The sequence below is a fragment of the Ochotona curzoniae genome, unplaced genomic scaffold (assembly GCF_017591425.1).
Source record: "Ochotona curzoniae isolate NIBS_2020 unplaced genomic scaffold, NIBS_Ocur_1.0 contig_1274, whole genome shotgun sequence".
Classification (NCBI taxonomy): domain Eukaryota; kingdom Metazoa; phylum Chordata; class Mammalia; order Lagomorpha; family Ochotonidae; genus Ochotona; species Ochotona curzoniae.
Window position 1 is genome coordinate 6,333,854 of NW_024465023.1, and position 15,603 is coordinate 6,349,456.

At 49.2% G+C, this 15,603-nt stretch overlaps 1 protein-coding gene across 3 annotated transcripts in view; it reads left to right on the forward strand.

Annotated features, from left to right (window-relative positions):
* IQSEC2 (IQ motif and Sec7 domain ArfGEF 2) overlaps positions 1–15,603 on the forward strand; it is an 88,698-nt gene that overhangs the window by 15,473 nt on the left and 57,622 nt on the right. For 2 of the 3 annotated variants that reach the window (XM_040998335.1, XM_040998352.1), the window contains exon 2: positions 12,730–12,759. The exons of the other annotated variant lie outside the window; for it this stretch is intronic. In XM_040998335.1, coding sequence (XP_040854269.1) covers positions 12,730–12,759 — 30 coding nt within the window. The remainder of the gene's footprint in view (positions 1–12,729; positions 12,760–15,603) is intronic. 3 annotated transcript variants of the gene reach the window in all.

Sequence of the window (15,603 nt, forward strand, 5' to 3'; positions counted from 1 at the left end):
ATATATTAGGCTTCTTTATTTTCCATGCCTTTACTTTCGCTGTGACCATGGCCAATGCCTTTTGATGTTTGTCTACATGGCAGAGAGCTAGCTACTTGACTTTGGAAGAACATCTGTGTTCCTTGAACTGTTCTGGGTACTTGGAAACAGTGAACAAAACAGACAAAACCTTGTGGAACTGACAGCCTAATGGGGGTACATTGGGGACGGGAGAAGGGGCAGGAAAGAAAAAAACAAACCTGAAGACCTGTAATATACCAAATGGTAGAAAGTCAAATGGAGAAAGATAAAACTGGGTGGAGAGGTGGGAGGTACACACCGCCCGCTCAGTCCTGCCCTAGGCAAGGCAACCCCTTTTCCGTGCAGCCTTTTCCAGGGCTGTCCCATCTTCTTTGTAACCATAACCCTTCCGACAATCTTACTACTATTATTATCTCCACTATATTGATGAGGGAATGGATATTTGGAGCTGACAATCTTGTGGCTAGAAGGGATCCAGCTGGGAATAAAAACCTGGGTGTGTCTCTGACTCCAAGCTTATGCTTACCAACCACTGTGGTTCTATATGCCTCCCCTCAACTCTCTGAAGTCAGAACTAGTCAACCTATTTTATAGTCAGGAAAACTGAGTACAGAGAAAGCCATGAATTCTTCACTGGTTGCTCAGCCAATGCATGGGTTTGACTCATATTCAAAGCTAGATTTTTTTTTTTAAGATTCATTCCTTTTTATTGGAAAGGCAGATTTACAGAGAGGAGGAGAGACAGAGATCTTCCATCCACTGGTTCACTCTCCCTAAGTGACCACCACAGCGAGAGCTGAGCTGATCTGAAACCAGGAGTCAGGAGCTCTTTCTGGGTTTCCCACGTGGATGCAGGATCTCAAGGCCTTGAACCATCCTCTACTGCTTTCCCAGGCCACAGCAGACAGTTGGATGGGAAGTGGAGCAGCTGGAACATAAACTGGCACCTATATGAGATGCCAGTGCTCGCAAAGCAAAGATTTAGCCACTGAGCCATCACAGCTGCTGAAGACTAGATCCTTCTAGAAACCATAAGGGTGAGAATTCGCTGAACTTGCACACCTCCACATTTGCAGGGCAGCAGGGCAGGGGCTTGGGGGAGATCTTTAGCCCTTTCCCTTCCGAGCTGTACTCCAGGTGTCCGGGACTCCAAGAATTATCACCTACAGTTCTTGAATTCAGTCTCAGGAATTGTGGTGTCTTATTATCCAGGCCTACTTGGCACGGCCGTGGAAGCTGACTGCATTGTCTCCCTGATTTTAATCGTGCTGCCTTGGGCACACACAGCTTTATGAGAACAGATGGGTTTCAGGGCACTGACTTCATCTGGAGTGATCATGTTCAGCTTATTCCTCTTTCCAGGTGGTCCCTCCAGCTGCATCTGATTCTTTCTTCAGGCATTCATTTGTTTGCTTAGTCCATCACCATATATGGCTCCACCTTTGGGAAGTTGACTGTGCAAGCTAGGACATAGGTGGCAGTGAGACACAGCTGCAAACTGCTGGGAGTGCCCTGGCTGCTGGGAGAGTTATGGGAGGACTTGAAGAATCTCAGAGCAGGGCCCAGCACCATAGCGTAGTGGTTAAAGTCCTTGCCTTGCATGCCTGGGATCCCATATGGGCGCTGGTGCTAGTCCCAGCAGCTCCACTTCCCATCCAGTTTCCTGCCTGTGGCCTGGGAAAAGCAGTTGAGGACGGCCCAAAGCCTTGGGACCCTGCACCTGTGTGGGAGACCTGGAAGAAGCTCCTTGCTCCTGGGTTCGGATTGGCTCAGCTCCAACCGTTGCAGTCACTTGGGGGGTGAATCATCAGACGGAAGATCTTCCTCTCTGTCTCTCCTCCTTTCTGTAAATCTGCCTTTCAATAAAAATAAATAAATCTAAAAAAAAAAAAGTAGAATCAGAGCAGTGCAGTTGGGGCCATGGTGGAAACAAGAGAAAGATTCTGTAGGAGAACAAAGGAAGGGTTCCTAGGGCCATGAAGGTAGGCTTCCTGGAGGAGGTGATGGCTAAATAAGTCATGATAGACAGCAAGGAGTTGGCCGGAATAAGAAAGGGAGCTTCATGAACACAGTTGAACAAACTTAGTAGGGTACATAAAAAAGCTCATGGGAAATGAATTAAGAGGTTTGTTTCTGTTGGTGTGGTTTTCTTTCTTTCTTTCTTTTTTTTAAAGATTTACTTATTTTTATTGCAAAGTCAACTTTACAGAGAGGAGAGTCAGATGATTCACTCTCCAAATGGCCACAACGGCTGGAGCTGAGCTGATCTGAAGCCAGGAGCCCGGAGCCTCTTCCGGGTCTCCCACACGGGTGCAGGGTCCCAAGGTTTTGGACCATTCTTGACTGCTTTCCCAGGCCACAAGCAGGGAGCTGGATGGGAAGTGGAGCTGCCGGGATTAAAACCAGCGCCCATATGGGATCCTGGTGTGTCCAAGGCGACGACTTCAGCAGCTAGGCCACCACGCCATGGCCCAGTGCGGTTTTCTTTAAAGATATACTTGAGAGGTCAAGTTACTCAGAGAGAGAAGGAGGGATGGAAAGAGATCAGTCCTCTGTCTGCTGATTTACTCTCCAAATGGGCACCATGATCAAGCCTAGCCCAAGTCAAAGGCACAAGGACTTCCATCCAGGTCTACCACCTGGGTGGCAGGGGCCCAAGCTTTTGAGCCATGCTGCCTTTCCAAGATACTTTTAGCAGAAAGCTGGATTTAAGTAGCTGGAACTCTAACTGGTGCTCCAATGTGGGATAAAGGTGTTCTAAGAGACTGTTTAACCCACTGTGCCATAGCACCTGACCCCCTCCCCCCGAACTCTTTAAAACAATCCCCTGCTATTTATTTCTGTTGATTTCCCAAATCTCACTAAAATGGAGCAAAAGGGATAAAAATGGTAAGAAACATATGAGGTCTGAGGTGCTGACCAGAAGTCAACTATTTCACTTGGGGAAAACGAACCATCAGTGGGATGCTGGCATGCTGTTTGCTTCAGCAGGCAGCAGGGGGGCTCTTGGGCAAGAATACTGGAGGCTTGCTCTTCCAGGCCCTCACGCAGCTCCACGCGGTCAGGGGCTCCCCACCTTTTCCAACCCAAATCCAGCAAATGGATATCGATTCTTTGAAGAAATTGAAGTTAAGAGGCTTTGGAGCTGAGAATGCCAGATGTGGTCCAAAGATGCTGTGAAACAGGGCTGCAGGCAAAGGGATCTGTGACGGCAACTGATGGGAGCCCAACCTCCTCTCACTCCCCCACCTCCAGGGTACCTTAATCTGGGGTATGCCAGAGATCTGAGGATTCATTGGGGAAACCGCAAGTGCCCTGCAAACAGCAGTCTGGCAAACAAAGAGTGGACTGTCCATCCTGAAGCCCACCATCTGCACACAGAGCTTCTGAACAGCTTCCTTAGCACCACTGGGACGGATCACCAAGGAGCACCATGCAACAACCCTTAAGTATTCTATTTTCTGTAGAGTAAACCTCAACACAAAACACAGTTGATGTTTAAAAAAAAATCTTAAGCTGGCCTTGTAGCATAGTAGCTTAAACCTCTTTCTGCAGTGCCGGTACCTCACATGGTACCAGTTTGAGTCCCAGCTGCTCCACTGCCAGTCCAGCTCCCTGCTAATGCACCTGGGAAGGCAGCAGAGTATGGCTCAAGTGCTTGGGTCCTGGAACCCACATGGGAGACCTGGAAGAAGTTCCTGGCTTTGGATTAGCCCAGCTTTAGCTGTTGTATCCATTTTGGGGAGTGAACCAGTGGAGGGAAATTATTTCTCTCCTCTCTTAACTCCACCTTTTAAATAAATACATAAGTCTTTCAAAAAATAAATTTTAAAGAAATCCCAATTCTCAGGTAGCCCCCAATCATCAGACAGTCATAGGTTGTTTGAGGAAAACCACCAACCTGGAAGACAGATGGGAAAAGCAAATAAGCAAACAGGGAAAAGGAACTTGGAAGGCACAGAGCTGGTGAAGGCAGGAGACAAAGCCTGGGAAATTAAAGATAGTGAGCACCAAAATAAAACTGTCAGCGGAAAGATTACAAAGGAAACAGGGAAGAGATAGCTCGGGAAGCAGAATAACAAGACAAACCGAGGGACAACAGCAAAGATGAAAACATCGGAGGAGCCATTGAGAAACTAACATCCAACAATAGGAGTGCCAGAAATAGAAAATGGAGGAAACAGCAGGAAGGAAATTCTCAAAGCCATAATACAAGAATACGTCCTGGAGCCATAGGCATGAAGACTCCTGCTGAGGACTCAGCAAGAGAAATGGTACAAGCACCCCTGCCAAGATACGCCACCATGACATTTCAGAATGCCAGAGCTTAAAGAGATGATTTCTTAAAGAAAGCTCCCGGAGGCGGGGCGGGAGGAGCATATCATATACAAAATATCTAGATAGAGAATGACTTGAACTCCTCCAAAGTAACAGCGGAAACTAGAAGGCCATGGATCAGTGTTCTTAAAACTCTGGGGAAAAATTCAGCTGAATTACGAACCAAGAGTGAGGCTATAATAAGGACTTTTTTTTTTAGGTAGATAAATCCAAAAGTGGTTTTTTTGTTGTTGTTTTTTTTTTTTTGTTTGTTTGTTTAGATTTGAAAAGCAGATTTTACAGAGACAGAGAGATAGAGAAGGTCATTCATCCGCTGGTTCACTCCCCCAATGGCCAAAATGGCCAAAGCTGGGCTGATCCAAAGCCAGGAGCCAGGAGCTTATTCGAGGTCTCCCACATGGGTGCAGGGGCCCAAGGACTTGAGCCCTCCTCTGCTGATTTCCTAGTCTGTAATTGTGGAGCTGGGTGGGAAGTAGAGCAGCCGAGACTAGAACTGGCATCCATATGGGATGTCAATGCTGCAGGCTGAGGATTATTAGCCCACTGCCATACCATGCTGGCCCTGAGTCTAGAAGGTTTATGTCTTGTGTCTCTTGTTTCAGGAAGCCCTGGAGAATATGCTCCAGCAAAATTCAGCCACAAACTCAGAAGGAAAACAAAACAAAACAAAAACAAAAACAAAAACAAAAACAGGTGAACGGAAGCAAGGCCTGGCATGATGGCTCAGTGGCTAAATCTTCAACCTGCAAGGGCTGGTACCCCATATGGGCACTGGTTCATGTTCTAGCTGCCCCACTTCCCATCCAGCTCCCTGCTTGTGGCCTGGGAAAGCAACAGAGGATGGCCCAAAGCCTTGGGACCCTGTACCCACGTGGGAGACCTACCTGAAGGAGGCTCCTAGCTCCTAGCTTCAGATGAATTCAGCTATGGCCATTTTGGCCATTTGAGGAGTGAACCAGCAGATGGAAGATCTTTCTGTCTCTCCTCTCTGTAAAGTTGATCTGAATACATCTTGTTTTTTTTTTTTTAAGGCAACAAATCAAAGAATCTAGGAAACAGGAAATTCAACAAAGCAGAGCTAAAGGGAGTGCTGAGATGGTTGAGGAAGGGAGGTTATAGAATGGCATGTGGATAGGCCTAGAGAGCAGCTAGGACTACAGTGTGAGCACAGGTGTCTCTAAGCAGGAAACCCCATTTGATGTGTTACATGCCATGTCAAAGTGTGCTGAGAGGGGTCGGAATGTTGCCTAGTGCTTAAGATGGTGGTCTGTGATCCATATCAGATTACCTGGGTTTGAGTCTCAGCACCATTCTTTTTTTTTTTTTTTAAACAAAAAACACTTATTTATTTTTATTTAAAGACAGGTTTTACACAGAGAGAAAGAGATGGAGGATATCTTCCATCTTTTGGTTTATTCCCCCACTAAATGGCTACAGTGGCCAGAGCTAGGCTGGTCTGACACTGGGAGCCAGGAGCCACTTCCTGGACTCCCATATGGGTGCAGAATCCCAGGAAGTTGAGCCATTCTCCGCTGCCCTCTAAGTATATAAACAGAGAGCTGGATGGGAAGTGGAGCAGCCATGACACAAGCTCACATCCATATGGGAAGCCAGTGCTTGCAGGTAGAGGACTAACCTATTGAGCCACCTCAGCAGCCCCATCAGCTCCAGTCATGACTTCAGTTGCTTGCTCATTCGGACCCTTGGAAAGCATCAGTGAAGGCTCAAGTAGATGGGCTCTTGCCATCCACAAGAGACCTGGGTTGAGTTTCCAGTCCCCAGTCCCCACCGAACCCCCAGTATTTGGAGCATGAACCAGCAGGTAGGAACACCTTACTTTCTTTCTCCCTTCCTGTCTCCTCAGATAAATCAGCACATTTTAAAAAATATATTGAGAGAATTACACTTCTGAGTTTGGGGAGAATTGCTCATTTCTATTATGAGAACTAAACAAACAAAAAATGATAGGTAGTACTGAGTAGCAGGGAAAAGAAGCTGCAGGGCAAAGGAAACGTAGTCATAGCATACAGGGTGAGATTATTGGTACTCATGCTGTCACAGTCCTGCCAGCTGCTGCTATTGTCTTCAGACAGCTGACGGTGGAGTGAGGTGGGGGCCTGAGAGTACCTGCATGACAAGTGGAATGACCAGAAGTGGTGCCCGCATAGGCACACACATCAAATAGCATCAGAAAGACACATGGTTTTGGTAGCATGTGTAGAAAAATGAAAACCTCTTTCTGCGTAGTAAGAAATCAGGATATAATATATATGAAATAATAGCACATATAAATCAGGGACTAGAAGGATGCCTGTGTTCTTCAGAAGTGAGATGATAAACACTGAGACAGCAGTTAAAAGATTTGAAAGAAGTTATCTTTCAGAGTGGGCTTGGGGACAGGGATGAATTTGGTATAGACCCTGCGGCAATACATGACATGAAACACCTCTAGACATATGTGACTTGGTTAAAAATCAAAATGAAAGAGGCTGGAATTGTGGCACAGAGGGTTAAACTGCTGACTGTGATGCTAGTCTCCTATATTAGAGTGTTGGTTCGTGTCCTGGCTGCTTTGCTCGTAATCCAGCTCCTTGTTATTGTGGCTGGGATGGTGTGAAAGATGGGCCAAGTGCTTGGGCTCCTGCCACCCACATGGGAGACCCAGATGGAGTTCTAGGCTCCCAGCTTCAGGGATTTAGAGAGGGAACCAACAGATAGAAGAGCTTTCTCCTGACTGTCGCTTTTTCTGTGTGTGTGGCACTCTGCCTGCCAAATAAACAAAATCACTCTTGAAAACATTTAAAATTCAGAAAGGATACACAAGACGTCAGCAACGGATTTGAAAATGGGAGCATGTGTTTTAGAAATGTGAAAACTCAGGAAGCATAACTAGTACGGTGGCAGAGGAGACTATCATTTTTGTTTAGCTCCTTTAACAATTTGATTCTTTGGAACCTATTCATATTATACTTTAATGCAATTAGAAATCACTTGGGGGCAAAATACATATACACAACAAGATGGGCAAGTGTGTTCCAGGTAGCAAATATCTTGGATGTGCTGCAAAGGTAGGTGGGAGACAGGAGTAATATATAGAGCTTTAAAGTTCCGTTGATGGGCAGGTTGAGTACTTAATGCTTGTAGCAGGAGACTCACACCAGTGGACTTGTGCTTGAGAATGTTCCTTTAGCAATCTGTGTGCTAGAAGACTTCTCTGTTGAAGACAATTGCAGTTAGACAAGGCAACGTTTGGGAGAGCAGGTGCCTGGCTGTTTCTAGATTGATCTCAACTCTTTTGAGAAACCTGCATGATTCCCCAGGCTAGGGTACCTGCCTTGCTATCCAGAGAAGAACCCCTGGGAAGAACCTAGCTTACAGTTGCTTTCAAAACTCATTTTTCCCCCAACAAACTCTGTTCCCACTGGTGTTCAACCCATTTCTGTGGGGCACAGGATCTTTCAGACGCGTTACTCAAATCCTGGCTGGAGGAGCAGCCGGCCTCACTTGGTGACTCAGCAGATGTTGTTTCTGATGCACATTGTGTTCATGGAATTAGTTTAGCTTCGAGAGGACAACCTTGCTTATTGAATTCCAGGTTCTTGTGGAGAGGCACCATATTGTTCCCCTGGTCACTGCTTATAAATGGCTTGGAGTAGCAAAGGCAGAGGCGAACACTCCAGGCGAGAGGCAAGGGCACAGACTCGGATGCGGCAGCTTGAGTGCCTGCATTCCTTGCCGTCATTCTGCTCTGTTGTTTGGCTAAATCCCCCAAAGGCATAGGAGCTATGGACAGGCTGCCATTTATTCCCCCAGCCTTCCAGACTGCCTCTTTGTGTTTGAAAGCAGCAACCTCAATTTCCTTGACCAGATTACGTGTGTGTGTATGTGTGTGTTGTTCAAAAATATGGTCACTCTACTTGCAGATTTTGATGAGTGTCACCGCTAAGGATGGCATTTGGCACATTCAACCTTTTTTGAGAGTTTTACGGTAAAAGTGGGCTTTCATGAAGACAAGTCTGTGTGGGGGGCAGGCATTTGGCCCAGAAATTAAGATGCCAATTGGGATGGAGTGTCAGGTTAGAGTCCTGCCTCCCCTTCCTATTCCAGCTTCCTGCTCATGTGTACCCTGGGAGGCAGCAGGTGGTGGAGCAGATACTTGGATCTCTGCTATTCCTGTGGGAGACCTACATTCAGCACCTGGCCTGGTCTGAGCCACAGCTATTGTGGACATTTGCAGAGCCTCCCCCTATCATGCCAAATAAATGATAATTTTTTTAACAAAAAGATTTGTTTGGGTCCAGTATGATAGCCTAGTGGCTAAATCCTTATCTTGCAATGGCACCGGCATGCCATAATGGGTGCCAGTTCATGTCCTGGCTGCTCCACTGCCCAGCCAGCTCCCTGCCAGTGGCCTGGGAAAGCAGTCGAGGACGACCTAAAACCTTGGGCCCCCACACCCACATGGGAGACCCAGAAGAGGCTCCTGGCTCCTGGGTTTGGACTGGCTCAGCTCTGGCCATAGTTGCCATTTGAGGAGTGAACCAGTGGATGAAAGATCTTTCTGCCTTTTTTTCTCTCTGTATGTCTGCCTTGCCAATAAAAATAAATAAATCTTTTTTGAAAATTAATTTCTTTAACTTGAAAGAGAGAGAGAGAGATCTTCTATCAGCTGGTTCAGTTCCCCTAAGTGGCTGCAACAGCCAGGGGTGAGCTAATCTAAAACTGGAAGACAGGAGTTTTTCAGACTTTCTACATGGGCACAGGGCCCCAAGGCTTTGGGCCGTCCTCGACTGCTTTCCCAGGCCACAAGCAGGGAGCTGCATCAGAAGTGGAGCAGGGGCTTGAACCAGCACCCATAAAGGATGCCAACACTGAAGATGGAAGATTAGCTTGCTATGCCATTGCACTGGCCCTTAAATAATGCTCCCCCCTCCCTTTTTTTCAAAGATCTATTTATTTTTATTGGAAAGGCAGATATACAGAAAGGAGGAGAGACAGAGAGGAAGATCTTCTGTACAATTATTCACTCCCCAAGTGACCACAATGGCCGATGCTGCACTGATCCAAAGCCAGGAGCCAGGAACTTCCTTCAGGTCTCCCATACAGGTGCATGACCCCAAGGCTTTGGGCCGTCCTCGACTGCTTTCCCAGGCCACAAGCAGGGAGCTGGATGGGAAGTGGAGCTGCTGGGACTAGAACCTGTGCTCATATGGGATCCTGGCGTGTTCAAGGCGAAGACTAGCTGCTAGGCTACCGCACCTGGGCCCAAATAATGCCCTTTTTAAAACGATTTATTTATTTTTATTGGAAAGTCAGATTTAAGGCAGAAAGATGGGAACGATCTTCCATCCACTGGTTCACTTCCAGAGTAGCTGCAATGGCCAAGACTAAGCCGATCCAAAGCCAGGAGCTTCTTCTGGGTCTCCCATATGGGTGCAGGGTCCGAAGGCTTTGGGCCGTCCTTGACTGCTTTCCCAGGCCACAAGCAGGGAGCTGGATGGGAAGTGGAGCATCCTGGACTAGATTCAGCAACCATATGGGACCCTGGCAGATGCAAGATGAGGACTTCAGCCACTAGGCTAACACACCAGCCCCCACCCCCTTTTTAAAGAGCTGTGATGAGTAGTAAGAGACATGCCTCCTTGGATAATACAGGAAAATGCAATTCAAGTATTTGCTTCTACATGTAGACAGTTGAATCTGCTGCTGAAAGAGAGTGACTGTGGGCTTCTAATGAGCTGAAATATTTTAAGCCCTGCAGTCTGCTTGGAGTTGGACTCTCACACAGTCCATATCCTTTCACAGACCAGGAAGCCAGGTTCAGAGAGAAGTGACTCGTCCAAGTTTGTACTGCCAGTTAGGAAACGAGGCGTGACAAAACCCAAGCATTCCCTCTGCTGAAAAGGAAAAAAAAAGTAGTTGCCCAGCTTCCTCTTGCAGGAGAGGGGATTGACTGCAGGGCAGGGCACTGGAACCTGACCAGGTGTAGGACAATGCAGGTGGAGAAGGAAGTGGCTGCGCCCCCACTCCATGGTAAATGCAGGAAAGCTAAAGAGCCCCTGGAGGTGAGCCACAGTGCCCCATCACGGGGCCTATGACCTTGTGTACCCCACGATGAGTGAGGCATGGCCCACAGTGACATTGGGCTGCTGCCCTCCACACCAGCACTGGAACTCTCGGGCAGCCCTTTCCTGCCTTCTTGCAGCTGGTGATGCATCGCATAGGAATCCTGTTGGAGTCCGGGGAGCCAAGCTCGTCATCTTTCTGGAGAGGAAGCGGGGAAGGGGTACAACGGGGAGGGTCTGTTCTAACTTCTCTGGCCTGATGCTGGGGAATCAGGCTGAGTGGCTGAACATCAGAAATGACAGTGGGAGACTTGAGATGGACTCCCAGCTCCCATTGGCACTTGTGTGTGACCTTGGGCAAGTTAATCAGCCCGAGTATCAGGTTCATCCTTTTCAACTTAGCTGAATGATCCCCAGGTGACAGGATGAACAGAGCTACTGTGTACAGAAAGAGCTTCACACTTACCGGGTGCATGGCTGCGTGCACTATAGGAGTGATGGCCATGATGGAGGAAGTGGTTACAGATGTAGCTTCAACTCTACAGCAGATTGGGACAAGTGGTCGGTCTGTGAGCTCCTGGAGGCTTTGCCCTCCCACATCAGGGTCTGACTGATGGGGTGTGGGGAGTACAAGTGGGAAGGAGATGAATGCGCTTAGAGCGGGTCAGCAGGGGTCAGGGTGGGACTGAGGAGCCTGATCTCCATTCTGTAAGCAGTTAGGGAATCACTGAACTTGAGTCTTCTCAGATCTGGTAACCAAGAATAACTGGGCCAGGTCTCGGAAGCAATCTTGCTGCTGCAGAGTGAGACGGGAAAAGTTTAATTAACATGATGAGGTGCTCTGGGGCCCTGGGCATATGTTCCTCTCGGAGGCTGAGAACTTGCAAGGTTGATACTGCTCTTGTCTGCCACACAGGTACTCTGCACTCCAGGCACTGTGCTAGACTGGGCATCTCGTGCACCGCCAGAAAGGGAGAGAGACTCGTCTCGGAGTCCCCTGTGCAGCCCAACTGGAAACATTGAGGCTCGATACTTGCTGAAGCATCTTGCCCCTCACCTTGCAGGTGGAGGCCTCCTCCCCTCAGTCTTGCAAGCAGATGCTCCCTTCCCAGCTCTGTCTCCCCTCCCCTTGGTGTGCCCTCTGTCACTCTGGCACAGACTATCTTCTTGAGGTCACATCTTGGCACCCTTGGAGGAGGGCAGAGCTGCACTGTTGTGCTGAGCTTGATTTCCTTTGCAGCCCAGCCTGGGAGAAGGTGGAGGAGCTGGACTGAAGAGGGGGGAGGAAGAAGAAGGAGGTGGGGTAGTGAGAGGAAGGCCACTGCCTTTATCCTCCACTTTCAAGTTTCCTGGTCCTCTTTCACCTTCCCTGCCCCTGGCACATCGGCATGCACTCTCACGCGCGCATGCACGCACACACAAACACACTTTCAGGGAAGGGGGGAATCCAGAAATGGTATGGCTCAGATTCCCCTTGTTCTTGTGGTTCCCTGGGTAGCAATCCCTACTCTATGCTCTTTGCCCTTCCCTCCTACCTTCGCCCCTGGCAGGGGGAAGGGGGAAAGTGCCCCCTCCTTTACTTTGCAGAAGGCCCAATCAGTGTGGCACAAAGGAGCCCAGTGGCTGACTCATTAACCCTCTCAGCCTCATTCTCCTCATCTGGAAAATAAGCAGGTTGGCCCAGGCAATTGGCAAAGCTTCTCTCGTATGTTAATAATACCTAGCATTTGTCTGCCGAGTTCCAGGGAGCTTAATCATCCCCAGCCGCCTGGTGACAACCAGCTCGGTGTGTTAGCGGGTGGGGGGACTGAGGCTCAGGCTCCTAGAGCCAAAGGGCTCCGCCCAGCTGACAAGTGGCACAGCCCGTAGCTGAGTCTTCTCTGTATCTAAAGCTTGGGCTTTGTCCCTGCCAGTGGCTGCAGGCTCTCTCTCCGGCCGCCCTCAGGGAAAGGAAGCCACACTCTCCTGTTTATGACACACAAGCCCACCCTCATCCTCCTCACCTGCCCCGCGGTCACTTCCTGGAACTTTTGGGGCTTCACCTGCAATCGCCCACCCTGCAACCAACCTCCACTACCCACTCAGTCACATGACCTTCCTCCTTGTTCCCCCAGCTAGCTGCCTGGGCACGTCACACCTTGCCCTGTCTTCATGCTCACAGTTTTCCTAGCATGAAATACCCTTCCCCTCATTTTCACGACATGCATTAAGTGGCCTCAGGGCTACTCTATAGGGCAGAGGGAAAGGAGTGGACATATTTGCTGACTCTGTATGTGCGTTTTTTTCCCCTCTGTTTTCTTTTCAGATCAGATGGTGAGAATTCCAGAACAGTCAGGTCAGTATCTTCTTTCTTTACTTCTAGTTGGGGGAGGGAAGCAGAGCCTGGGGTGGTAGCGGGAGGGAGGGTGCTGAGGGAGGGCCTTTGGCTTATTACTTTGGGATGCATGATCAGAGATAGAGGCCAACTCAAAGTGTTTTGCCCATGTTGGTATTCGTGGTGCGTGTGGAGTGGAGTTGGAGAGTTGGGGGTGGTGAACATGGCAGACTGGGGGAGGGGGTTGGAGCTTGTTCCTCCATCTCTCTGACTCCTAGCTGCCTGCCTCAAGGGCTTAGCTGAACCCCAAAGCTGCCCTAATGTGAAAGCAGAGAGATGGGGCTCTGGCTGTGGAGTTTTTCCACCCTGTGCTCCCAGAGAAGAGGGGATGCTGGGTGTTGGATCACCTTTGTGTGCTGTGCACGCTCTCCAGGAACCGTGCCTCCCGCAGCAGTGTGGGTTACAGGGAATGTGCATGTGACACAGTCTGGATGTTAGAACTAAACATGAAGGGGACCAGTAAACAAACAAGCAAAAACAAAAAGAAAAACAAAAAACCCCTGTGTGTGTCCTTGGCTAAAAAGTTTATAAGCTACACTGCGTTTTCAGGGTGGGGTCAGTGTGCCACTTGGGAACGCAATGTCAACTGGAGATAGAGATGAGGTTTCTGGGTGAGTTTGTGGTGGGAAAGCAGAAGACTGATGTAGAAGGTCAGGCGGGCAGGGCAGGAGGGGACATATTGGCATCCAAGCTGGGGACTCTGAGATGACACAGACCAAACAGCGGAGGCACAAGCATGCATCCCAGCTGGGGATGCCGCTCATAGGGTACATAGGACACCTTAGTGAACAACAGAAAAAGGGGTCCCACAACTGGACACCCCTTTGGAGTGAGTCAGTTACAACATCTTCCAGCTCGGTGAGCATAACATGGCTTGGGGATTAGTTCTGGTTCATACCCACTTGGCTGTGGCCCATTGTGCCTGAACATACGCAGCAGCCGAGGTGCTGTCGCCTAGAGAGTGGGGATGGGCTGGTGGCCAGCACCCAGACAAAGGCGAGGCAGGGAAGTGGGGGGCGGTGTTCAGAGTGCGTGTCCTGATGGCTGCCCAGAGCCCCAGCATTGGGGCCATGGGATGACTACACACTGAAGCCAGCATTCAGACAAGGGGAACCTAATGAACACAGTTGGCCACAGTGTCCAGGCAAGGGGTATATGCTGAGACTTAATTAATCCCAGCGTGCAGCCAAGGCGCACAGCACAGGCACAGCATGTCCTAGCACTTACGAAGGCACTTGTCTAACAAAAGGACGTGGCTCTCGCCGGCCCACTGTGGGCTTAGAGCAGGGCAGCCTGGCCTGACCTTGAGCATGGACTCTTTCACGGGCCTCCCCCAGGGATGTGCCTGCAACTTGGTGAAGAACCAGATGTCTCGAGGTCTCAGCTCTTGCAGCAAGGGAGTTGCTAGGATCTACAGCTCAGAGGATTTTCAAAATGATCTGAATCCTGAGTCCTGCGATGACATACACGGGGCCTTTCCAATGTACAACAGTTATCTGGGACTTCTCTTTCATCTGATCCTCCCAGTGACAATGCAGGTGGAACCTGGGCTTGCCTAACATCATTGTTTGACAGTCGAGGAAACTGAGACACTGGGTGGTTTACAGGGCTTTGCCACCAGGATTCAGACTCAGGCCTGCCTGGCACCAAGCCCAGAGCCTGTCTTCCACTGTCACTGTGGGAGCTCTTGACAGCCTTGTGATAATAACCCTCATCCTCTTCCTCGTGCTAATGTTAGTAATCGTTAACAAGCATCCTTGGCTCCTCATGTACTAACAACTCCAAACACAGTGTCGTTTAATGCTCACAACAGCCCTAGCAGGCATGGATTGTGATCCCCAATTTATAGATTGGGGGAAGGGGAGAAGGATGTTGTCAGAGGGTCAGTGCCTTGCCCAAGGAAATGAGGCATCTCTCTGACTCATCCCTGGGGCTGTCTGGGTCCAAAGCCAGCACTGCGTTCACTCAGACATACTTCTTGACATCCATTCTGGATCTGAGGTATAAGGAACTTGAGGACACAGCAGTGGGAGAAGTAAGGCTTTGGGAAGGGCCTGAAGCATAGTATGTATGGGCTCAAGATCTTGCAAGTATGATGGGAAGACCTTTGACTTAGAGCCAGGGCTTAGTGGGGCCTTCTGACGATGCTCTTGGGCACACACATCCGTTCTTGAGTTTGCTGTAGTTTCAGAGTCAGGGAGAGCTTCCCAGAGCAGGTGGTCCCTGACAGGGCTATGGGAGACTGACCATGTGTGGAGATAGGGATGCTGAAAATGAACTCGAAGTGTATAGTAGGGAAGCAAGAGCATGTTTGGCTATGGCAAGGGATCAGGATGGGCTAAGCTCAAGAAAAGCAAGAAAAGAGCAAGTGTGCAGAATGCGGGTCGAGGCTAGTCACAGATGGCTTATGTCATTAGGAAGGAGCTGGAGAGAGTTGCAGGAGATGATGCCTGGGCCCTGTAGCATAGGACCCACAGGCACTTTGAATCCAAGGCACAGGGTTCCGTGTTAGGCTAGTTCCATGACCGGATGAATATCTGTTCATTCCTTGGAACCCTGGTTTTCAGCATCTAGTGAACAGTCTGTGTGTGTGTGTGTGTGTGTGTGTGTGTGTGTGTTGGAAGAATGGCTAGGAGAGCAATTGAAACACCAAGGAGAGGGATTGGCCTTGGCTGGCATGGAAACTGAAGAGCAGCAAGTGAACAGGGTAGGTGGACTACACACTCACACTTGGCCATGACAAAGGCCCAAGCCTAAGAGCTTTGAAGCATGGAGTGCCACCAGAAATACAGAGTCTATTTTGAG